Here is a 26,826-nt window from a genome sequence, read left to right on the forward strand (position 1 = left end):
TAGTTCTCCTTGAAGAGGTCCTTCACATCCCTTATAAGTTGGATTCCTAGGTATTTTATTCTCTTTGAAGCAATTGTGAATGGGAGTTCACTCATGATTTGGCTCTGTTTGTTTGTTATTGGTGTATAGGAATGCTTGTGATTTTTGCACAATGATTTTCATAATTTCTGATGCTACTAAAAATGACATTTCAAATGGTGTTTCAAAATTTTAAAATGTCGTACTCATTGCTAGTATAAATATCATTTTTGTAAATTAACCTTGTATTCTACAATCTTGCCAACCCCCCTTAGTAGTTTTAGTAGTGTTTTTATAGATCCTATTGGATTTTCTACATAGAACAATTATACTTTCTGCAAATAAAAACTGTTTTATTTCCTCCTTGTCTATGTTTGCCTTTTATTTTTTATTACCTTATTGCTCTGACTAGAACATTCAGTACAATATTGGGTATAGATGGTGAGAGTGAATGTCCTTGCTTTGTTCCTGATCTCCTTTAGGGGAAGCATTCATCTTTCATATTATGTTTCATTTTCATTGTATGTTGTTATGGTTGTTTGTAGATTTATCAGGTTGAGGATGTTTCCTTCTATTCCTAGTTTGTGAAGAGTTTTTATCATTAGCTGATGTTGGATTTTGTCAAGCATTTATTTTGTATCTGTTGAGATGATCATATGTTTTTTGGTTTTTTTGGTCTGTGAATGTGGTGAATTATGTTGATTTTGAAATTTTAAACAATTGTTGCATTTCTGATGTAAACCCTACTTGGTCATCATGTATTATTCTTTTAAAACATTGTTGGAATCAATTTGTTAAGAGTTTGTTAAGAATTTTTGCATCTGTGTTCATTAGGAGATATTGGTTGATTGATAGTTATGTCTTTTTCTTGTTGTGTCTTTATCTGGTTTTCGTGGTAGATTCATACTGGCCCCGGGATAATGAGTTGGGAAGGTTCTGTCTTTTTTAGTTTTCCAGAAGAGTTTGCATAGAATTCATATTTTTTCTTCATTAAATGTTTGGTAGAATTCATGACTGAACAAATCCAGTCCTGGAATTTTCTTTGGGGGATTTTTTTAAAGTAATTTTAGATCCACAGAAGAGTTGCACAGATAGTATAGAGAGTTCCCATCTACGCTTCACTTAGCTTCTGTTAATAAATCTTATATAGGTACATTTGTCTGTAGTGATGTTCCCTCTTCCATTCCTATTACTAATTTATGCCTTCTCTCTTTTTTTCCTAATCAGTCTGGCTAGAAGTTTATCAAGTTTTAATTTTCAAAGAACCAGCTTTTGATTTTGTGTTTTTCTATAAGTATTTTGAAGTCTCATGTTACTTGATAGATGAAACAGACATAGCTGCTGCTTTTTTTTTAAACTGTAGTGGGATAATTTTAATTCAATAATTTTCAGATTCTATTTCACTTTATATATAGTTTCCTCATTTAATAACTGCATTTCTTTGTTTTTCGGTTGACCAGCTCTTGTAAGTTCTTGCCTAGTTTTTAGGAATGGCCTCTGGTTCCGAATATTAGTTTTCTCTATGAAATTCAATGTTTAACATCATTTTGGAATGGAATACTGTTCCAGTATTCTGAGGCTTCGCTGGAGCTTAAAAGACTTTAAGGAAAAAGCTTAGAGGAACTAAGGCAAGATGATATATTCACACTTATACATTATGTTAAATAAGTTTCAGTAAACAGTTTTATTTTGTTTTCAAAATTTTTTTTATCAATTGCTGTATTTTTTCACTTCCTTTAGAAATTGCCATGTCTAGAAATTTAAGAACCTAGTTTCTTTTGAGTTTTGTAGTTTATATCTTATTCTCAATCTCCGGAAGAATCATAATTACTTTAACCAAATGTTTTTATTTCAAGAATATTAAAATGGATTGGTTAAGGTGTGATATACATTCAACTACAATAAGGAGATAATAGTCTGAGTAATGTTAATATTTTCTTAATATCTTGCATTTCCCTTTTGCTATGTTGATAAGTTTAAAATGGGTAATCAAAAACATACTTAAAATTGTTAGTGTTTTGAATGAGTTTTTCTCTGTATCCATCTTTGTCAATCAGCATTTCACTTCGTAGTTTCCTCATTTCATTATAGTCTAAATTCAAGGTGAATTGCGCTTTTAGTTCTACAGTTGACCATAAAGATATTAATATTCACTAGCAGTTAAGTAGTTAGGATATTTCAGAGTTTAATGATCAGAACAAACTCTGTGTAACTTTGTTATATAAGATAATATAAACCCTAATTTCTCTGAAAGTTTTAACATTCAGAAGAATTAGCTTAAATGTGGCTAGTAATAAGTACCAATGAAGTAAAGACATGATTACCTATTATTCAGTTTTACCAGTATCAGTAAAATGTGGTCCCTTATGATAAATAACTGATCCATGTTTAGAGTTCAGCTTGATTGTTTGCATTTGTTTATACTTTCTCTTTTTTTTGTTTTGTTTTAATCCTATCACTACTAATATGTACTTGGTATGCACTTGTTTTCAGAAGGGGACCATCTGGACCAAGATTTGGACCTAGAAATGATAAAATTAAGCAGTAAGTTTTGTTCATTTGTTTAAATGATAATCATATTTCTGTGTAGACTAGAGATTGGCAAACTGCAGCCTGTGAGCCAAATTTGGCTACAGCCTGTTTTTATAAATAAAGTTTTATTGGAACATAGCTATGCCCATTTGTTTTCATATTATCGATAGGTGCTATCAAGCTACAATGGCAAAGTTGAGTAGTTGTGACAAATCTGTGGCAGATTTTATGGCCCACAAAATCTAAAATATCTGCTGAGTGTCTGGTCCTTTACAGAAAAAGTTGTTGACCCCTGATAAGACTAAATACAACTGCTAGGTTATAAAAACCTAATTCATTTTATTTTATAGACTAAATATAACTGCTGGATTATAAAATCTAAATTCTTTTTATTTTCTCAGAATTATAGCTAAAGAAATGCAGGATTGTTGGGTTTTTTTAATGACTTGATTACCTTATGTCAAATCCATTTATTTAGCATAGTCTGAAGGTCTATTTTGTTTTTAAATCCATAGCTTGATTCCTATTTTCAGAATGATAATAAAGGTAATATAATAGATTTAATTTGTTGATCTACTGCATGTTTTTATCTACTTCCAGAATTTTTTCATATCTCTTATTTATTGTAACCTATATATTGAACTAAGTTTTATGGCTAATTAATTTGCAGTTTAAAACCTTTGAGGTATATATTATTTGGTGATAGATGGAGATAATATGCTGTAATCAATGTGTCTAATGTTGGAAAGATATGAGTCCTGACAGGACGGGAGAAGGAATGGAAAGAGCAGTGAGTCACTTGAGGGAAGACTCTGGAAACTGACCAAGCTATAAAGACTAACTGTGGAAGGTGAACTGCATGGCCCAGGTTCAAGACCTAAGGAGGCATAATAGAAACTACCCTAAGTCTGGGTATAGATGGCACATTGTGGGAAGGGTTCTATAATGGAGTATCTGGTTATTGGTGAGATACTTGGGCTTTACTCAGGTAGCTGTTGGTGTGAAGAAATATTTCCATACTTAGCCTAATTCTAACTAATGGATTTTGAGATATGGAACCAAAGAACCAACAAATGATTACAAGTACTAGACTGGATGTATTAGATTTCTATTGCCAGGTAACAAATTGCCATAAATTTAGCAGCTTAAAACAACACACATTTATCACCTCACAGTTTCCTTGGGTCAGGAATTCAGACACTTCTTAGGTGAGCCTTTTGCTCACGTTTAACAAGATAACAATCAGGGTATCACCAGGTATGACCAACTCAGGTAGTTGTCAGAATTTATTTTCTGCAGCTATAGATTTCACAGTGCTTCTTCAAGGCCAGTAGAAGAGAGAATCTGTACTGTTTCAAGTCTCTGATTTGACTAAAGATGTAACAAGCCACTTTTAGATGCAATTTATTGCTTATATAGTAAAAGGAAGAGTAGCTAAAGTTAGTAGCTCTCAGGGTCATTGTCCCGCACACCAAAAATAATGATACAGCTGGGTGCAGTGTTTCACGCCTGTAATCACAGCACTTTGGAATTCTCCTTCAAAGGAGGATTGCTGGAAGCCAAAAGTTTTGAGACCAGCCTGAGCAACAAAGTGAGACCCCCTTCTCTTAAAAAAAAAGAGGGGGGGTGGTCAATGGCTGCAGTACAAATTGTGGGATACTCTATTGCAAAGGAGCTATTTCTAAAGTGTGGTTTTTATAGTCTGCACGTAGAGCCTGCAGAAAGTTTATACCTCATCAGAACCTGGGAGGTGATGAGAAACTGCCTTATGATAATCTCATGAGGGAAACAGGGAGGTGGTTGGAAGAAGACCTCAAGAGCCACTCATTCTCTCATGTTCCAGGGAGATCACAAGCATTCTACCGAGACTCAAATTAGCTGTAGTTCAAGCCTGTATGGCATATGTGGATGCCAATGTGTAATGACTGAGCCATTCTCCCCCACTGAGCCAGAGTGACTTCTGTATCGACTCACATGTTCCCTTTTACCCAAGCTGCCACTGGAGAAGAGGGCTCCGCTAATGACACACCTATTTTTTGTCCTGCCAGTATGCTCTGTTTCCTGTCTGATATCCTTCCGAAGAGTGAACCTAGTAAGGAGTGTTGCCGATTGGGGTCTTTTGAGTATGATTTTCCAGCTGAATCCCCAAACCACAACCAGTTGTACAGAGTAGGCATTAAAGAATATATGTCTATGTTAGTAAATGCCAAACATACACACATGTATTTGTATATGTATATTTATGTATTACACTATTAATATCACAATAACTTTGGTGATCACAGAATTTTAGACTAGTAAGGGATTGTTAAGTATATTTGTGTTTTTACTGTAGAGCTGAAAGCTTGCTGGATCTAATTAGAATAAGGTCATTCATCAAGCATGCATTAAACCTTGATTAATGCTTATCTAAGCAGGACATGACTCACCAGTGTGCCCAAGATGGAGAAGCACAACTTGCCACACAATTTACCCAAGGACAAATCCCTGGCATTATTTTAGTACACAAAATTGCTAGCACTGGTCAGTTTCTTTAGTTAAGCTGTTATCACCACTTAATTTATAACATTTCAATACAGAGTGTTTTCTACTGCATAGATTAGCAACATCGTTGCTTTCTTTGAACTTGGTTGGCCACATTTATTAGTGTTGTTAACAGATTAATCCTACAAAAAATATTTGACATCACTTCTTAGGAAAGACTCTTTTTGAGGAAAATTTTTAAATATTCACATGTCTACATAAAATTTATGCTTCTCTTTGAAATGTTTCCTTTGCTTTTAAATTTTGCTTTGTTTTTAAAGAGAGTTTGTTCAAGCATAAAGTATGGAGATGGACCACCTGGAAATACCAGCTCCAAGGGAATGGAGTCAGCAATCCAGAGTAGGGACGTTAAGATTTCATTTATATAAGCAGGCAGGAACTTTTAGCAGGATTACATTTCCTTTGCCTTTAAATTAAACAGTAGCATTATAAATGCAACTCTAGTGAATTGTAGACATTCTGTGTTAGGGGTAGGGAATCTCCTAATTATAGCCTTGGTCAGACCAGCTTAACTTTTATGAGATTCCTTCCCCCACATCCCAGGGAATGTTCCATGGTGTAACAGCCATATGTAGTTGCAAAAAATACAGCTTAACTTTAAAATTTCTTTTGTCAGCAGTACCTTAAAAGACCAGAAGATGGGGATATTAACTATGAAAATAAATATTTGATTTCAGGGGTTTTTTGCTTTGTCTGTTTTTTGAAACAGGGTTTTGCTCTGTCACCCAGGCTAGAGTGCAGTGGCACAATCACAGCTCACTGCAGCCTTGAAATCCTGGGCTCAATTGATCCTTCCACCTCAACTCCTGAGTAACTGGAAACTTCAGAAAGGTACCACCATGCTTGGCTAATTTGTTATAGAGACGGGGTTTCCCTATGTTGCCTGGACTGATCTCGAACTCCTGGGCTCAAGTGATCCTCCCACTTCAGTCTCCCAAAATGCTGGATTGCAGGCATGAGCCACTGCACCTGGCCAGTGTTTTCTTTATAAAATAAGAGGTGCATATTGCAGAGCGTAAATTTGTTTCTTAACCGAAGAGCACTGATATTTATCAAGTATGTGCTATGTGTTAGGCACTATGCTAAGTATTTGAAAAACACTATCTCATTTAATTCTCACAAATAAAGTAGAGCTTATCAGCTTCATTTTAAAGGTGAGAAAACGTGAGGCTAAAACAGACTTGCAAGGTGAATTCCAAAGTCACATACGTAGTAAGTGATAAAGTTGTACTGCAAACCCAGGTTTGTCTGAATACAGAACCCAGGGGTTCTACACTATACCATACAGCTTCTCTGTCGGTAATTAGAATAGAGCCATTTCAGAAACACAGGTGCTCTCAGACTCTTAAAAGGATGGAAAACAGTATTGAAAATGTCTTTTCCTCATTATGTTCTCTCTCATGTCTTTTATTATCTCATATGAATCGCCTTTGACTGGCCATGATATAAAAATCTCCACCCTTCCTTCACAAATTACCTTTTCCTTTGCATTCTTAATTTTTTATTTTAGTTCATAGCCATCGTCTACTACCACTTAATTGCTCAAATTATAAATCTAGGAGTTATCTAGTCTTTTCCCAATTCCTTCACTCACATCAAGTTAATCTCCTAGTTCTTAAAATATTGCCTCCTCTGACATATATTTCCTTATCCTAGAACCTTCTCACCATCCACTGCCTCTTTTACTCTCCCTGATTAACTCTTGACTCCTCAAAACTCAGCACAGAGGTCTTGATGTCGTCTCTGGTCCAGGCTGAATTCATCTAGGCTACATGTCAGATACTGTGGGCTTCCTTCCATTATATCCCTTAACACATGGTAGTATAATCATGGATATCAGTTTTCCCTACTGGAATATAATCTTTCTAAATACCAGGCTCGTAACCTTCATGATGGTAACCTTGATGAATAGCATAATAATAACTTTTTTTTATTCTTAGACACACGTTCTCAGTCTTGTCACCCAGGCTGGAGTGCAATAGTACAATCTTGGCTCACTGCAACCTCCACCTCCCGGAGGAGGATCCTCCCACCTCAGCTTCCTGAGTAGCTGAGACTACAGGCACATACCACAATGCTCAGCTAATTTTGTATTTTTTGTAGAGACAGGGTTTTGACATGTTGGCAAGGCGTCTCAAACTCCTGGGCTCAAGCGATCCTCCCACCTCAGCCTCCTGAAGTGCTAGGATTATAGCCCTGAGCCACCACACCTAGCCATAACTTTTTAATAAATGTTTTTTGAATGAATGATATATTTAACTCAGATTTGAAAATGTTTGTTAAATGCTTACCTTGTACCAACCACATTTCACATGACCTGGGAAATAAAAGGATAAGTGGGTCAGTCTCTGTTTTTAAGGCATTTGTAGTATAACAATGGGGACAAGACCAGTGTGAAATACAAATAGAAATCAAAGGACTATAACTATTGTGAAAATGTAAGAGATCATGGGGAAGTATGTTATCATTTGCTTTTTAAACCAAACTATCTCCATATTAAAGTAAATAAGTAGATCATTTTCTTTATTCTACAAAAATTGTGTTCTGGGTGGGGAAATATCCTGACACACAGAAAACAGTCATGAGATTTTTCATCATTGAGTGAAGGTTACACAGTAGCTGGATTCAGAGTGTTACACCAGCAGATAGTAATGTGTGAAGGACAAAGCAGCAATAACTCACAAATCATGTAGCAGAAAAATTAAAATATTTGGGGTTTCCATTATCAATAGTGATTTATTACGTGTGTGCCATGTTGTTGAGGGAATACTTGTAGGTTTATGATACTCTAGTAAGAATCTGGAATTTTATGGGTCTGTCCCAATTAATCTGCCTATATCCATGGAATGTTATCCTTAAAGGGTTTTTGGGGGGGTTTTTTTGTTTTGTTTTGTTTTTTCCTTTGAGACAGGTCTCACTCTGTTGCTCAGGCTGAAGTGCAGTGGTGCAGTCACAGTTCACTGCACCTCAACCTCCTGGACTCAAGGAAATCTCCCACCCCAGCCTCCCAAGTGGCTGGGACCACAGGCACATGCCACCATAACCAACTTATTTTTAAATCTTTTTGTAAAGACGGGGGCTCACTGTGTTGCCTAGTCTGGTCTCAAACTCCCAGGCTCAGGGGATCCATCCGCCTTGCGGAAGTGTTGAGATTACAGGCATGAATCACCAGGCCTGGCCTTTAAAGAGATTCTGGGACCATAACTATTTTATTAGCTTTTTGTTTTCATTTTAAAAGTATATATAATGTCTACGGCCATACCACCCTGAACGTACCCAATCTCGTCTAAAAGTATATATAGTATATGTATATTAATATCCATAATAGCTATAATCTGATCATGTGTAGGAGACTTAGTACATTTTGTCCATTCCTGTCCTGCCATAGCACCCTACTTTAAGCCATTAATTATCATCATTTGCATATGACAAAAAAAACTAGCTGGGAATTTCAAAATTGATCCTTGATGAACAGTAGCTTTACTTTTGTTTGTAGTTAAATGGAGGTCTCTACACTCACTGCTTTATATCTCCTCCTCAAGTAGCTGGATATGCTTTATAGGATTTATACTCAAATTGTTCATTTATTCAGCAAATATTTGTTGAATGGCCACTGTGCCCCATGCACGACTATAGGTACTGGACTTACAAAAGTGAACAAAATAGGCAAGGTCACTGCATTCATTGAGCTTACCTTCTGGTGGGGAGAGGCAGAAAATAAGCATGTAAATAAGTAAATAGGTACAATTACTATCACTTTATATTTGCTTACATGCTATAAATAAGATAGAGTAATGGGGTAGAGCATGCTGTTTTTCACAGCTATAAGGTTAATACAGTGCATTCAATGTACGTTTGAACATATGTTCCGTAAGGGCTGGGATTACTTGTCTATTTTGTTCAATGTTACTTCCTCAGTACCTAAAACAGTACGTAGTAGGTTCTCATTATTTGTTGAAGAAATTAATTAGTTGTGTATTTGTGCCATTGTTCTTAAATAGGATGAACACCTTCAACTCTCTACTTAGGGGATTGGGAGTTGCAACAAGATATCTTAGAGACTTAGGGGTTCTTTCAGATCTGTTTGGACAGAAGAGAACTCTGCATGCCCAACTTGGTTGAGCTTCAGTCTTATATCCTCCAGTGGAATAATGTGTGGGAAGCACAGAACTCTGGGATGCTGTGAAAAATCTTGAAGTTTATGTGTGGGTAATCAGTGGGTGTACATAATGCTTTTAACCTGGGATGGAGGTTACTGTCATCAAGCTTAGTAATTGCTACTTGAATCTGAGAGTACTTCTGAATCCACCTCTGTCTAAATGGGCCTTCATTTTGTTTTTATAGCAAATTTTTTAAAGAACTAGCTCAGTGATCGGAAAGGATAGAACTCTTTCAAAATTAAACATGACCGTGCCTCACTCCTCACTTACTACATTAGTTTGGGGACTTTTGTGGGGTAGAGGGCGGAGACCATATCTGTGTATTGTAAAAAATTGTTAAAGACCCCTACGCACTTCTTCCTTTTCCAGCTAGAAACACAATTGCATATCTTCATTTATTTAAATGTTTATACATTTAATGTTTATAACCGTCATGGACCCTTAATGACAGGCTACGTTTGGAGACATGCATCATTAGGCAGTTTCATTGTGTGAACATCATAGAGTACTTACACAAACCTACAGAGTGTAGTCTACTACACACCTAGGTTATATGGTATGGCCTGTAGCTCCTAGGCTACAAACCCATACAGCGTGTGACTGCACTCAATACTGTAGGTAATTATAACACAATGGTAAGTATCTGTGTGTCTAAACTTATCTAAACGTAGAAAACATGCAGTAAACATATGGTATTATAACTTATGGGACCACTGTTGTAAATGTGCTTTATCATTGACCAAAATGTTATGCAGCACATGTCTGCAGTAAGTAATCCAGTGCACTTTAAACAGTGTTTAGTTGTGAGGACCATGGATTTGCTTTATTTCTCCTTTTAAATATTTCATTGTTGTGACTTATTTCATAAAGTAATTTAAGATAACTTTTTGTCTTGTGGTTAGAGCCACAGAGGAGAATAAGACACTTAAAATGATTAAACATGTCCATGTTTGTGTACTCTGGAGTTAACTCCTGAATGAGAGTGGATAGCTGAGGACAGTTATTACAATTTTAAGTTTAGGTTAAGTCTTTACTGAACAGCCTGAAATTTGGTTAAAACAGACCCCCATCATCTAATATAAAGGATGAACAAACAATCGAAAAACAGAAAACAATTTTTTCCTTTTTGCTTCCTGGTGGGTTCTTCAAAATATTCCCAGGTGTCCCCAGTTATCTTATACCCTGTTTAAGAAAAATCTGATGAGCAGTGAAGAATTCTACCCATTGAGCATCAGTATCTCTTAGAATATGCCCTGCATTTCCATTCTGGAAACTAGGAATGTTTCATAAGCCTTTACCGTACCTGAGCAAAAGGTATGTTAAAAAGTGTGTTAACATACCTCCTTTGTTAGCCTTCGTGTATGAAATATATAGCAAAAGTAGGGTGCAGCGGTGTCTGTGCTGCCTCAATAGCCTGTTGAAAAGAAAACCTGATTATTTTTAGTGAAGCGGTTTAAATTCTGCACTTAGTGAGCATGCTGACAGTACATTTAACTTGCGTATGGGTTGCAAGTCAGAAGCAGGGCTAAAAGTAAGCTATCTTTAAATATTACTTTAATTTATATCAAATTGTCTTTCATTATCTGAATACTGAAGCCCACAAATGGAAGAACATTGCTATAAAGTCCTAAATTTAAATTTAATAGTTAAATAATTCTCCGAGAATTTGCTATTCTTTATTATGTCTAATGAAATTTCAGAAATTGTAAATATTCTCAAAAGAAGGATAAATAATTGTTTAACTTTTTTAAACTAGTGTTCAGAATCAAGTGGATGAAGTTATTGATGTCATGCAAGAAAATATTACAAAGGTAATTGAGAGAGGGGAGAGACTAGATGAACTACAGGACAAATCAGGTACAGATCTTCATGTATTTCTTGATATTACTAATCTGTTTGCTAGTTTTTTTTCTTCTACTTATCTAGCCAGCATTTACAAATCTTGGCTTAGGAAACTGGTATTTGGTTCTTAAGTGTATGATTTTAATGGTTTAATTTTAACTCCTTTACTTTGAGTCATCTTATTGTTACATTATTTTTTAATTGTTCAGTGGAGAATGAAGAATTTAAAATTTCATTGTTGAAGAGTGAAGAGTAGAGCTGTTTTTTCTTTTGCACTTTGATGTTGATGAACTTTGTGTTTCTCACGATCTCAGGGCCGAAAGACCTACTCACTTTTCAACACTTGTTTCAAACTTATCTGCTATTTTTATTTTATGTTTCATTTGGTAACTTAGTCACCTTTCTTTACTTTCAGTCATTATACCTATAACCTATATACCTATACCTGGCATGTACTTGGCACTCAAATATTGTTTGAATGGTGAATGGCTGAATACCTGATTAATCTTTGACAGACTTACAAAAAAGACAACCTCGCTTAGTCACTTTTAAAATGTATATTGTTTTCCTTTAAAATCAGTCACTTTTGATATCTTCTAAAAAGCTAACTTCTCTACATGTAATTTTTTTTCTAGAGGTGTGCCAAGTGTTTGAATTTTTAAAGAGTATTTTCTTATTAGAATTCCTAAGCTTATTCATAAGCATTAAGGCCCTAAAAAGACTTTTCTTAATTTTATAATAAAAAAGGATTGAGCAAACTGATCTGCAAACTGTTTTTTACTTTTTGTTTTTGTTTTTGTTTTTGTTTTTTTTATAATGTAGAATGCCAGAGTTTGTGGGTGGAAACAAGGGAGAATGTTGTTTTCATGCTTAAAAGGGAATAAATTTGCAGAAGTAGAAATTAATATTTTCTTATCTTTGTGTGACTAGATAAAAGAATCCTGTTATGTCGTTTAATCCTTCTCTCCATCCTCTATGTGATATAGAAAGCTTATCGGATAATGCAACAGCTTTTAGCAACAGATCCAAACAACTTCGAAGGCAAATGTGGTGGCGCGGATGCAAAGTAAGTAAATCAGAAGCTCCTGGATAGATTGGTCAGCATCTGAAGTGGTATTCAAACACATGAAGGAAAAAGGACCTCTGGAGCATAACCTCTGTGAGAACAGGGCCTATAACTGTCCTGAGACATGGTAGAAATTCAGTAAATACTTGTTAACTTAATTGCTTTTGGGATAGGGGTAACTAAATAAATCAGTATGCCTAAAAGGATGTTTTCATAGATTTTTTTTCATGAGAGTAATCCACATTTTATTAATATTTGGCTACCTCTAGACTTATTAACTTGTAACAAATATACATTTTTTTCTTGAAATTTACTGTTAGTACTTTTTTGAGCAACCTCTAGCATTATATAGAGATATCAAAAAAATAAAGTGAGAGCTAGAGAAAAATATGACTTTTAGTTGAAAGGGGAAATAATAACAGCAGCTTACATATCCGAATCTGTTAAGGCAAATGGAGTTAAGAAAAAACTCCACTTCCCTCATTATTCCAGAAAAATAAAAAGTAAAGGAAATTTTTAACATTTTTAACAAGGAAAACATTGAGAATCACTACATACTAATATACTCCTCCAAAACATTGTATAGAAATACATTTACTTCTTAAATCAACTGTGGCTACTAATCATTAACAGAAAATGTTTTTCATGTTATATAAGCAAATCTTTTTTTTTGATTCTAGGTATAATTTCTGGCTTTGTTAAAAATTTAGACAAGAACTGTTTTTAGTCTCTCATTTTCAAGTTTAGCAATAACTTTCTTTTCTTTCTTTCTTTTTTTTTTTTTTGAGATAGAGTTTTGCTCTTGTTGCCCAGGCTGGAGTGTAATCTCCACCTCCAGGGTTCAAGCGATTCTCCTGCCTCAGCCTCCTGAGTAGCTTGGATTAACAGGCCTGCACCACCACATCTGGCTAATTTTGGGTTTTTTTGTTGTTGTTGTTTTTTGTTTTTTTAGTAGAGACGGGGTTTCTCCATGTTGATCAAGCTGGTCTCGAACTCCCGACCTCAGGTGATCCGCCTGCCTCGACCTCCCAAAGTGCTGAAATTACAGGCATGAGCTACTGTGCCAGCCAGCAATAACTTTCTAAACCTGACTTAGCCATATGCTAAGGATTTCTTCCAAGAGTTACCTTGGATTTATTTATTTTTATCTGTCTACCTATTGAATTGTCCTACTTTCAGAAGTGGAACTGAGGAAAGAAACAAACTGTTTCATTTCTCCCCTTGTTCAGAATTTAAATTTTCTATTCAAAATTACTTTATTCTTTAAAGAATGAATTTATTTTCTTTAAAGTCTTTTTCTTTTTCTTTTTTTTTTTTTTTTTGAGGCAGTCTTGATGTGTCTCCCAAGCTGAAATGCAGTGGTGCAATCTCGGCTCACTGCAACTTCTGCCTCCCAGGTTCAAGTGATTCTCATGCCTCAGCCTCACAAGTAGCCCAGGTTCAAGCAATTCTCCTGCCTTGGCCTCCCGAGTAGCTGGGATTACAGACATGTGCCACCACACCTGGCTAATATTTGTATTTTTAGTAGAGACGGGGTTTCACTGTGTTGGCCAGGCTGGTCTTGAACTTCTGGCCTCAAACAATCTGCCCACCTCAGCCTCCCAAAGTGCTGGATTACAGGCATGAGCCACCACACCTGGCCTAAAGCTTCTATATCCATAGAAATTTTCTATTCTATGGGCTAATTTGGAAAAACAAAAGGTCTATGAACCATTCACCCCTTCTCTCCCCCCAAACTCATGTACCCCATTCATGTATCCACAAAAAAGATGGTCATAATGAACATTTTGCCTAACTTTTTTTTTAACCATTTCTAAAAATGTTTGCTTTGTACTTAATGGGGTTTGGGTCAGAGGAATAGTGTGCTTTTGAGGAGGAAAAAACATTGAGTTATATTTTTAAATAGTCATCACCTTGAGGACCTCTGGAGACCATGAATAGCATTGACCATGTAATGAAAACCATTGTTCCATAACATAACAAAGACCATTTACAGTAGCAAGTATTCTTCATTTATTATTTTCTAATGTTTCCTTCAATTTTACTGTACCCCATTAATACTTCATTGTGCTACTGTTCATCTGGGGCAGCCTCCCTGTGCCTGCCATTTTCTAGATTGACTTCCATAATGAGTAATTTCAAAAGGGTTTTAAGAAAAAGGATATAAGGGCAGAATACAGATCAGGAGTTTCCAGTGGCTAAGGGGAATGTGGTGCGGTTGGAGACTGACAACAGGTCATGAGGAAACTTGTTGAGGGTGGTGGTGGAAATGTCCTATATTTGATGGTGCTCATGCCTATTAACAGCTGGATATATTTGTCAAAACCTGTCAAAAGTACTTTTAGAGGATAAGTTTTATTCTGTGTAAAGTGTATCTCAGTATACCTGGCTTTAAAAATAAATGAATTAATAAAATTACCCATGGGTGGGGAAAGAGAATCGCTAACACCTCTTTTAATGTATCTGGGGGGTTGTGAAGCTCTTATATGTTTAATGTCACACAGATTTTTGTTCATGAGCTTTGGACTTGCATGAATACAATACTGCCATTTGCAATTGTAAACATTTTCTGCCCAGTGTTAGAAACCCAAGGAAGAAAACTATTCATTGAGGTGTTTTTAAATTGATATTGATGTTCTCATTCAAATCTTAAGTAAAGCCGAACACACATTTAATGGCAAATTAATGTACATTTTAGGTAAGGTTGAAAAACTACTGTAGAAATTCCAAATTATTTTAGAAATGTTTCAGATTAATAAAAACGGATTAAAGTACTTTAGTTTATCGTATAATGTGGACCCAGACACCTACTAAAAATACAGCTCCTATCTCCAATCCATTCTGATTCTCTGTCTACACTTTTTCTTACCATAATAATTGTAATAGGCACTGGTATCCAAATTACAAATCTTCCATATATTCTTTGGGTCACTTTGTTATAACATATTAAGGAGCTGACCAAGAACTGACCTTAAGATTTCTTAACTACAAAACTGACACAGAATGCTCTTAGGCAAAGTTGCTTATTAAATGAGGCTATTCATAAATAATCTAAAATATATTCCTCAAAATGGAGATAAAAATGCCAAGAAGAAAGTAAGGGGAGAAAAAACTAACAGAATTCTCATTTACTTTGAAAAAAACTGCTATGAACTGCTACTTTATATGTATTGAACCATTTGAATTGCATGGCCTATGTTATTCATCGTATCTTGACACTTGAACAGAGTTGCTAAAATACTGTGTTTTCTGTGGTCTCACATTAGTAATAAGCGCATCAAATCATAGAGGTTCAAGCCCATGAAGGCTTTGATTGTTACTGTTTTCTCTGCAGTACAGCTTTTGACCAACAAAATCCAGTAAAGAAAAACACCTCAAATTTGGGGAATTCTGATTGTTTCCCAAAGAATGAAAAATAGCCAGCAAATTCATATGGGAAAAAATTTGAAGACATTTCAAGAAATGTGCCTATTTATTGAGGTGATTTAGTATGATGCAGTAAATAGAACAACAAATAGTCTTGACTTTATTAATGAGTCAAATATTAATATCTTTATATGGCCTTTTGTGTGTTGTAGATAAAAGCCATCATGGCTTTGGTTGCTGCTATCCTTTTGCTAGTGATTATCAGTAAGTATTTATTGGATTATTACTTCTTAGGGTATCATTTGTTTTAGAGTTCATTTTAATTCCCTTTTTATTTCCAGCTGACTTAGCATCTCTGAAGTCAGGATTGAGTAATGACTTCTGACCTGTCTCAGGAGCTCTTAGAATCTATAGATCTCTGAAAATGCTCTTAAGTAATATGTAAAATTTTATGTGACTATGTATATGTACATTTTTATAGAGAGTCTATATCTTTTATCAGATTCTCAAAGGGAACTCCTGTTCTGCCCCCAACCCTTACCCCCAAATCCAAGGCTAAGTGATTTGTTCCAGGCCAAATCTGGTTCCTGTTACACTAAGGTCTAAAATACTCATGTTCTATTTATTATTAACTCTCAGGAATGGCAGTTTGCATCTTGTAATACTGTTTTGGAAGGATACATCCAAATGCATTCTCCAGATGATTTTTGTTTGGTTTTTGTTTTGTTCTGTAGTTGAGCATAATTTCTATCATTAAAGCATGACTCCTTCCCTTCCTTTTTCCCTTAATATTCTTTTGAAAATCAGATCATTTTAAATATCTCTTTTTCTTCAAGGCCTCTCTACCTGTGGTTACAGAGGTTTTATGAAGATTTGGAAAGTATCTAAAAATAATCATTTGAAAAATTCTATTATGCTGTTATTTTTTTAAACAGAAAAAAAAGTTTTATTACAAAGAAATACAGTCAATCCTCATTATTCATAGATTCTGTGTTTGCAATACCAGGTAAAATTATTTGTAACCCCAAAATCAGTACTCATGGTGCTTTCACAGTCATTTACAAACATGTTCAGAGTAACAAAAAATTTAACTCCCCCAACCCACACATCCCTAGCTGAGGTTAAACAAAGCCATTTCTGCCTTTTTATTTCAGCACTCATAACATAAACATGTTCTTTTTGTAGTCTATTTAGTACCAAATTTTCTGCATTGCCGTGCTTTTCGTTGGTGATTTCACTGTTTAAAACGGCCCCCGTGCGTAGTGCTGAAGTGCTCTCTAGTGTTGCTCAGTACAAGCGAGCTGTGATGTGTCTTCCTGGAGAAAATACACAGTAGGCAAACTTTGTTCAGGCATGAGTTATAGTGCTGCTGGCCTTGAGCTCAGTGTTACTGAATCAATCATACGTATTAAATAAAATGTCTTTAAACAGAAACACATATAAAACAAAGTTATGTATTGATTGACAAAAATCTAGTAGCCAGAGACTCACAGGAACTTAACCTTGTATCTTCCCTAGCAGTAGTGGTTCAGTATTCACTAATTTCGTGTTTGTAGTGACCTTATAGAAAATAACTACCTCAAAAACCAAAACTTAATCATGTATATATTGTGGGCAATTGGCAAATGTGAAATATTAAAAACAAAAAGAAAAATTCAACTATAATCTATAACTACAACACAGAGATAGCTACTACTACTAATATAACTATTATGTATACTTCTCTTTTCCTATTAATATACAAGCATGTTTTTTAAAAAAACTAAGACTATATTATATATACTTTCTAATAAATATATTGTGAATATTTTCCCAGGTTATCAAAATTTTTAGTAATATTTTAACAGCAGATACAAGCTATGGCTATGCCATTATTTACTTAAGATGCCAATGTTAGACATTTAGGTTGTTTTATGATATTTTTTGCTTCTCCTTTCCCATTTATTATTTATTACCTCAGATAAAAGTTCAGTCAATCCTCATTACCCATTTCTAAAAGTAGACACAACTACATTTAGGAATATTGCTTCAAACATGGCATATATATATGATGTTGATATATTGCTTTTTTCATGTTTTCTCTTACAGTTCTTATAGTCATGAAATACCGTACTTGATTTGATGACAGAGATCTTCATTAAACAAGATCTGGGACAGTAATAAAAGATTGCTGCATAATTTAAATGAAACCTTTGTGTATATAACTTTCAAAACTTCTTTTTCAAGAAACTAAGAGGCAAGTATCACTTCAAATTGGAACGTTGAGAATGTCCAATTATCTTCTCCCCTTCTAACAAAATGTTCTTTTAATAATTATGTTTAAGGCAAAGAGAACTAGCCTCTATTTTTCCATATTTCAAGGATCTAATTTGAAACGAGATACTTGCCAGTTCATTATTTGTGTATATAGTTAAACACTGATGATAATATTTCATACTAGTAATTTAATGGCATAAGGACTTGCATTATTGCAATAGGGAGTGGGTCATGCTGGGGGTCAGGAAACCTGGGTAGAGTACCAAATTATATGCTGAAAGAGATGCATAACCATTCTGTCAATATTTGCAGAAATATCATTCTTTTCATATTACAGTTGTTTTGCAAGCAATTTCCATATTTATAGGTGTAACAAAAGCTAAATGTTGTAAATGTTGTTGCCTTCAGCTATAACTAAAAACATTCCAGTGAATATATTTTTGACTGTGTAAGAGAATGTGTAGTAATTTTTTTGGCATTTGGATTATGGAAATGGAAATTTTTAAACAGTGTGAAAAAACAGTATGGCACCATAAAACTGGACATAATAAAGTTATTGAAGAGTGTCATTGGAGTATTTGAAAATGACCAATATATAGCTGCCAGTCATGGTCCAGTCTGTTTTCAGTTAAACTCCAATAAAGAGAGACGAGGCAGTCCTAATGTGAGTAAATGAAATTCACAGGTAACTTACTCCTTAATTTTATTTTAGTTAATAGCCTCTAACTTCCAACTATCTCATTTACCAAAAGTATGAAAAGTAGCAAAACCATCTATTAATACTTTGAATTTTATATCTTTGCATTTCCCGTTCATCCTTGAGGAGATGTGTGTTGCACAATCAAGTTTTGCATCAGCCAACAATAATGAGTAGTAGAAAGTCAGGAACCTAGGTATATATATATATATACAGGATAATCAGTCGGTCAGTAACCAGATGCTAGAGAGTGACCATTAACCTAAGCCTGTTTTTATAATAAAAAAATGTGTTAACTTTAAAATATGCCAACGTCCTTGTGTCTTTTAAACAAGTCAGAGTGAAAATATATTGTCCCCTAAGGTGTGGGGAGAGGAAGCTTTATAATAAAATTAGTGACTCTGCAGAAACTTGTGCACTGGATATCTTGAGAATATGAATATAAAACTCCCTAAATTAAAAATAGGGTTAATAGAAATTACCAGTATTTAAATAGGGAAAAATGATTTTATGTTTATTTTATTTAAGTTTTATTTCTTTGGTCATCTTAATGCGAAATGAATAAAGCATAGAATCTGGGTTTGGTGTTTTGTTTTTTGTTTTTTGTCTGTTTTTAAAATTCTACAGGATTATTACTAGGAGGCAAAAAATGTTATTTAGAATGGAAAGAAATTTGAAGAGAGAAAGCAGACTGAGACACTCAAGACACCTGCAAGTTATCTAAGAAGATCTAAATAGAATTTCTAAACGTTATAGTTTGCTTAGAGCATTAAGGAGGAGATAAAGGTCTTACATACTATAGCATATTGTCTCTGGTCTCTATGCTCTTTGTAAATGTCAATGTAAACAGCGTCTGAACTGCTAATAAATCTTTTAACAAGATACCCAGAAAAATGAGCATTTTTAGAATTTCAGTAGCTAATAATTCAGAAATGGAAATATTTTAACTGAATGGACAGAATCAGTCCTAACATTTGTATGTATGTTCTTTATTTGAATTGGAACTAGGCTTGTAAGTTTTAATTTTCCATTAGTTGATGTAGAAATCCAGTTCCTCCATAATATCTACAAGTGAAGATGAAGATTACTTCTCAAAAAGCATCCATATTTCCAGTGTTTCTTTTAATAAAGTATGCCACTTTTAAATAAATTACAAAAAATAAAATTATAAATTTTTTAAAGTTTAAATAAGTAAAAGTAATATTTATTTGACAATATATATGTCACTGTCTTTGTAATTTAAACATATTGTTACCTGGGATATGGGTAACAGACATATCACTCATGGAACTTTGTAGTAGTGATGGCTTGGTTTGTAGTTTGTCATTTCATCTTTCTTGGTCTTGATTAATCCTGAAATCCTTTTAAAATGGCTGGCATGGTTATGACTTTATTGTGGTAACCTCAGAGATGTAAGCCCTCTTATGATCAAAAACAGAAGAAAAAATACATTGTTCAAACTGATGCCAGGCCTACCTTCATTACCTCCCTTAATTACTGTTTTTCTCATTCAGCTCAGATCATCCTGCACTTGAAAAATGAAGTTTTACCATCATCAAAACTATCATTATTTAACAACAAGTGAAGATCAACAGAAAAATTCAAGTAGCTTTGCAAATACTAGTTGATTCTCAGTGAAATCACGTCACTATTTTCATGCCTGAATCCATACCCTTGTGATTTATGTTTAATTACAGAAGCCTATTGCCTTGCAGCAATTTCGTTGTTTTAATACTGATAATTAGTTACTCCTTCTTATTATAACTCAGTAATACCTGTGGTCGTTTGGTTCCTCTATCCTGACAAAGTTCACTGGAAATTGCCCTCAGATTTTATAAACTGGGGGATTTCTTAATTAGATGAAAGTTCACTATTAAAGATGGAATATTATATAAGATAGAGGAAGGGTAATTAATACACATGAGATACAGAAATACTTTGTTAGCCCTCCTATAGATTGCCTATTTTAGTCTTTCTGTGCATTTCAGTACTCTGTATTAGAAAATTATAACTTCAGCACTTTTGATAGCAAAAATTGGCATCTTTCAATTCTGTATAGTATGTGGGTATCCTGTAAATGATAATACGTGTACAGACTGAGAAGGCAGGAATATAGTATAAAGAAATTGAAATCTCTCATTGCCAGTATACTCTAAAACAGGCTTGATGCCTTGTCAGCATCATTGCCCACGTTGACTCTGTAATCTGTATATACACTATGATTAGAAAATACGCAAGAAATTGTTTTTCCATGTCAAGAACAAATACCAATAGAAGATGTCCCCTTAATTGTATTGTCAGAGTATTACTATGTCAAGGATGATTGTTCTGTTAACCTAATTTTGTGTTTTCACATGGAAATGTGATTGGACTCCATTTTTCTGTGAGTTGAGAGTAAGAGCATAAGTTAGTTTGAAAGCATTTACAAGTCTGTTTTAGAATGTAGTGTAGGGCTTATATTTGTGCAGGAAATTGCCACAAAGCAGTGGAAAGACACTGGATTCTAAGGGCTGAAAGGTGCTCTACTTCTTGTTTTTTCCCATGTTGTAGACAAATGACATCATGCCTTAGATTGATATAGAGTTTAGGTCCTCTTTAATACTCTGATGTTAGTCTTATTCTGACTTCTTTTTCTGGAAACCAAGTAGAATTAGGGATGGGAACACAAATGCATTTATTCTGGCTCGTGTTTTATTCCATGAAGCTTCTTGGAACAAATCAGTAGGAATTGAAAAGAAAGCATGACCCACCCAGTTACAGGGGATAAATGTAAGCTTGTGAAAGTAAGCACCACACCATGTTTCTGTCTCCCCAGCACCCAGCACAGTGCTGTGTACCTTGGCAGATGCTAGATAAATGTGTTTTGAATGAATGTGCCTATGAAGCCACAAAGATGCCACATGTTAGTATATCAGTGAGAGCTGACTCCATAGTGCTCCCTGGAGAAGCAACATGAGCCTTTCGCTTTTGCCTGGATATAGTGGTGCTCTTCTACTGTAATTGGGTGTGGAAAAACTCTGGCTTTATGGTATTCCATTAGGTTCTTTTCATTTAAAGTAGTCTTAAATCAAAGTATCAAATATTTTAAAGCCACAAAGTAGATTACATAATTAGCAGAGATTTTAGTCAGTAAAATGTTAGAAATCAAACTATAAGAAAATTCAAGCCGTTTATTTTGTGTCTTAGGTATCTGTCATTATTTTAAATTCCACGCTCCCTTACTTAATCACTTTGGTAAGTGCCTTTGATGTTTGTTTTGAGATGTATAGTGGGAGATGAGTAAATGTAAATGTCATGTGCCCTGTTCCCTAGCCTCTCAATTCCTCATAACCATTTTTACCAGTGTTGGCAAAGTTTAGTCCTTTGTGTTGATATCAGAAATGTATTTGTAGCCTCTCCATAGTGAACAGTGAAATAAACTATTTCATAGAAAACAAAAATTAAGCACTTTGGCTTATTCAATGTGTTACCTGTTGCCTTAACTTCAAAGCATGGCTTATTTAATAATAACATCTGGATAATCACCCCTGATTTAATCTATCCTGTTTTCCCAATAAAGTGCAATGGAGGAAAAATAAGAAAAAGAAAAGGCATTCTTTCACCAAAACTTATGCCTGATACTGACGAAATCTAAGAGGAATTTCTCAGTGATTTTTAACTTAGTATAGCAATGTCTTTATCTCAGTCAATAGTGTGTAAGAGAGGAAGGCATGTAAGTGTCTATAAACTTACATGCCCTAATCAGAAAACCTGGTCCTGTCCCTCAGCTGCCTGGTGCTTTAGGCAACCAGAGTAATGTTCATTCTCTCTAGCCTCCCTCCATCCACACACTAAACTGTGTCTTTTTGTTTTTGTTTTTGAGACAGGATCTTGTTCTGTCTCCCAGGTTGAAGTGCAGTGGCGCGATCACAACTCACTGCAGCCTTGAACTCCTGGGCTCAAGCCATCCTCCCACCTCAGTTCTCCCAAGTGGCTGGGACTACAGGCATGCACCACCATGCCCAGCTAAGTTTTTAATTTTTTTTATAGACAGGGTCTCACTGTGTTACCCAGGCTGGTCTCAAATTCCTAGACTACTGCCATCCTTCTGCCTCAGCGTCCCAAAATGCTACGATTACAGGTATGAGCCACCACATCAGGCCTTTATTGTCTTAATACTACAAAAAGGCATGGGAGGGGAGATGACATTGGAGGCACATTGTACCCTGAGATAGTCTCCACAAATAAAGTGCTGTAGTCAGAAATGGAGATGGGAAGCAGCCTGGTAAGTGCACTCTGAGAATGATGGTGTTTAATACAATCCACCATTCAACAGATGAGAGAACCGGGCAGGAAGATCAGATACTACCTGAATCCAACAGAATCATACTTAGTGTGCCCATCGCACACTAAAAATTGCTGAGGAGCTGTGACTATCGGCCTGCTTTTCAGTTGTCAGTATAAGAAGGGATTCTGACTAGTAAGCAAAGACTGAGCAGTCAGTGGTGGTGCACTTACCCTATTTTTTGAGTAACTGGGCAAGATCTCATCTGAGGATGTCTAAGAAGATGCACATGGACCTGGGAGTAACATTGTAAAAACACAGAAAAGAGAACATCCTCCCAATCATTCCCAGCAACATACTCTGTCTTCTTTAAAAAGCTCCATCTCTTTTCTCCACTTCCCCCCAGCCCCCTGCCAAATTCCACTATAGATACATACATACACACATCTATACATCCATACATTTTTTTCTTTTTTCTTTTTTTTTTAGAGGCAAGGTCTCGCTCCAGCATGTAAGCTGGAGTGCAGTGGCACAATCATAGCCCACTGCAGCCTTGAACTCCCAAGTGATCCTCCTGCCTCAGCCTCCCGAGTAGATGGGATTACAGGCATGAGCCAATGCAACCAGCCCTCATTGCTATACATTTTTGATAATTGTCCTCTTCCTGACATATACTTTCCTGTGGCAGAATTTAGAGAGGCAGAATAGTATATGACTAGTATAGTAGAAATAACATGGGTGCTGAAATCATGGGCTCTGGGTTTTTGTTTGTTTGTTTGTTTGTTTGTTTGTTTTTAGAGACGGGTTCTCACTATGTTGCCCAAGCTGGTCTTGAACTCCTGGGCTCAAGTGGTCCTCCCACTTTGGCCTCCCAAAGTGCTGGGATTATAGGAGTAAAGTACCATGCCTGGCTACAGGGAATTTTTTGTCTTGTTTTTGAGACAGGGTCTCACTCTGTCACCCAAGCTGGAGTACAGTGGCACAATCATAGCTCATTGCAGCCTTGAACTCCTGGGCTCAAGCACTCCTCCTGTCTCCGTCTCACTTGTAGCTAGCATTACAGGTGCATGCCACCACACCTGGCTCCACTCCATATCTTCACTCCTCTTTATAGTAATAGTCCTTGAAAGATTTCAGTATACTTGCTATTTCCAGTTTTTTTGTTTATTCTCCTAAACAGTTCAGTCAAGATTTTCCCTCCACACTCCACCACACTTACTCTTGGGAAGGTGACCAGTGACCTCTGCATTGCTAGATCCAGTGGTCCATTGTCAGCCCTGATCTCTGTGCAGCAGCATCATTTGATGCAGTTAATTACTCTCTTCTCCTTCATAAGTGCTTCCAGGGCTTTGTTTCTTCTTGCCCTCATGGTTGTTCCTCCTGTTCTCCTCAGCTCTTAATATCAGAGTGTCCAGGATTCAGCTCTTGGTCCAGTCTTTACACACATTCCCTTAGAAAGCTTACCTAATTGTGTCATTCGAAATCACATCTTTGTGCTGACAAATCTCAAGTTGTTGTCTCCCCCTTGACTTCCCTTGAATTTGAAGTCATCCAGTACTCTTTTTGATGTCTTTATTATTTCAAGTTTAGCATGTCCCAAACGTATTCCAGTCTTCTTTCATAGACCTCCTCCACATGCATTCTGCCCCATCTCAGTTGATGGCAACTGAATCCTTCCAATTACTTAGACCAAAAACTGTGGAGTCATACTGACTTCATAATTTCTCTCTCAACTCACCTCTAATTCATCAGGAAATCCTCTGGTGCTACCTTTAAAATATCTTTAGAATCTGACCAGTTCGCACTGCCTACATCATGACCACCTGGTCCTTTCCTACCATCATCTCTCACCTGGAATACTGCAGTAGCTTTCTAACTGGTCTCAGGCTTCTGTTCCCCCTCTCCCCAGAGTCTGTTCTCAACAGAATGGTGAAAATAATTCTTTCAAAATGTAATCAGATTATGCCATTGCTTTGCTCAAAACTCTTCAATGGCTTCCCATCTTCCTCGGAGTGAAAGCCAAAATTCTTTCAGTGGCCTACAGGGTCTCGTGATGCATCCCCAAGTCACCTTGCTGACCTCTGCCCTTGTCTTTGCCTTCTTTGCTGTGCTGCAGCCACACCAGCCTCTTTGCTGTTCCTCAGACAAACCAGCTCCAGGCCTTGGACTTGCTGTTTCTCCTGCCAGAAAAGCCCTTCCTCCTCAACCACTGCGTGAACAGTTCTCTTGAATGACTTTCTCAAAATCTCCCCGAGTACACCATCCAATCCCTTTACCCTCTGTTTTTCCAGAACATTCTAACATTCCAGAATTTTCTCTGATATATCCCAAACCACTCACTACAACAGCAAGTGTCATAGTGAGTGCTCAAATAATTATTGAATGTATTAATTATCCTGAAGATGCAAAGGAAGATGGTAGTTTTGAAAATGATGTACTACAAGAACTAAATTGATTTTGAGCACCTCAGCATCTGCAGCAGGATGAAACTGATGCTTTTGGAATTCCAAAAGTCATAAAGAGAGAAAAGGCAAGAAAAAAAGTACAATTAAATGTGTTATGTAGACAATTAGGTCAGCCATAAGGGGAGCAAGTTAAAATAATTTGCCAGGAAACAAATTGCAACACAAACATTAAGCCCTTCACTGAAGCAGTGAGGAGTAGAATTGATTGAAGAAAATCAGTAATGCAGAAGAGAGGTTCAAGAAGCTGCCACAGAACACAGAAGAAAAAGATCAAAACTGTAAATGGACAGTGTGATGTTAGATCTAGGAGACCAAAAAAAGACTACTAAGAATTTACATAGTGTTCCTGTGGAAGAAATCCAAAAAGAGTGGAACAGAGAAGTCATCAAAAAACATTATTCTTTGATGTATTCTTTGATGAAAACTTAAGCTTTTATAAAGTCCTTCGGGAGAAAACAAAATTGTCAGAAGACACAGTAAGCTACATCGTAGTAGAGTATATGAATTATAAGATTAAAGGGGTAAATTCTATAAGCATTGACACCTGAAAAATGTGTTACCTACAAGGAAGCAAAAATTAAGCTTACCTCTGTCTTTTCTACCACTGAATTATAGAATACTAAAACAGCATCTGTAGATTTTTGAGAGGATATAGCTGTGACTCAAGAATTTTTATACCAAATCAGTTGTCACTTAAGAATGAAAACCATTGAGGATTCTATGGACCATTGGAAAAATTTTTAAAAAGAACGCAAACCAGGCTGGGCTCAGTGGCTCACACCTGTAATTCCAACACTTTGGGAGGCTGAAGCAGGAGGATCACTTGAGCCCGGGAGTTTGAGACCAGCCTGGACAACACAGTGAGACCCTGTCTCTACAAAAATTTTAAAAATTAGCCAAGCATGGTGGCACATGCCTGGAGTCCCAGCGACTCAGGAGGCTGAGGTGGGAGAATCATTTGAGCTCTGGAATTCAAGGCTGCATTGAGCCATGATGGCACCATTGCATTCCAGCCTGGGTGACAGAGCAATACCCTGTCTTAAAAAAAAAGAAAAATTGAAAACCACAAACACAATATTCTTAAAATATGAGAGTTCAGAAAACATGACGTCCTTGTCTCTTTTCTTGATAAAAACATTACTGGAAAATTTACGTTATACAGGCAGCTAAGAGAGAAATCAAAATTGAGAGTTTGAAAACAGACAATTCTTCTACTTGAAACCCTTTGATGAAGTCTCATTGCACTTACAGTGAATACTGAACTGCTTACCTTCCTTGATCTCATCAGTTACTACCAGGGTAGCATTCTGTTTTACGTCACAGGACACTCAAAATAACTCAAGGAGAATTTAATAAAGGTACATTTATAAAGGTGGTAGGGCTTAAAGAAACTACAAAGGATAGTACAGCTTGAAGGGTTGAGGGAAGGCAGAGGTTACCGACACCTGGAAGGACAAAGTCACATGAAGAGGGCTACCTTGACTTTTGGCCAAGGGATGCAGCCAGCCTAAGGTGATCTTACAGGGAGGACACCAGGGGAATAAATAACCTGGCCTAGTTGTTTTATTCCCTGTGATCTGGTGCTAGGACTTCCCTATTATTTTTATATATATAAA

General features: G+C 36.0%; 1 protein-coding gene across 3 annotated transcripts in view; it reads left to right on the forward strand.

The window, feature by feature from the left end:
• The window catches only part of VAMP4 (vesicle-associated membrane protein 4), a 44,376-nt gene extending 23,508 nt beyond the window's left edge, over positions 1-20,868 (forward strand). Inside the window, exons 4-9 of one of the 3 annotated variants that reach the window (XR_001008281.1) lie at positions 2,512-2,562; positions 11,011-11,111; positions 12,083-12,162; positions 15,741-15,792; positions 17,617-17,764; positions 19,996-20,868. Coding sequence is in view for 2 of the 3 variants with exons in the window: in XM_012000442.1 (XP_011855832.1) it covers positions 2,512-2,562; positions 11,011-11,111; positions 12,083-12,162; positions 15,741-15,792; positions 17,617-17,645 (313 nt within the window). In the remaining variant the exon portion in view is untranslated. Of the gene's footprint in view, positions 1-2,511; positions 2,563-11,010; positions 11,112-12,082; positions 12,163-15,740; positions 15,793-17,616; positions 18,354-19,995 lie in introns of those variants that run through there. The other 2 variants (XM_012000442.1, XM_012000443.1) reach the window with 2 other exon arrangements.
• The last annotated feature ends 5,958 nt before the right edge of the window (positions 20,869-26,826 follow it).

The sequence above is a fragment of the Mandrillus leucophaeus genome, unplaced genomic scaffold, assembly GCF_000951045.1.
Source record: "Mandrillus leucophaeus isolate KB7577 unplaced genomic scaffold, Mleu.le_1.0 Scaffold629, whole genome shotgun sequence".
Taxonomy (NCBI): Eukaryota; Metazoa; Chordata; class Mammalia; order Primates; family Cercopithecidae; genus Mandrillus; species Mandrillus leucophaeus.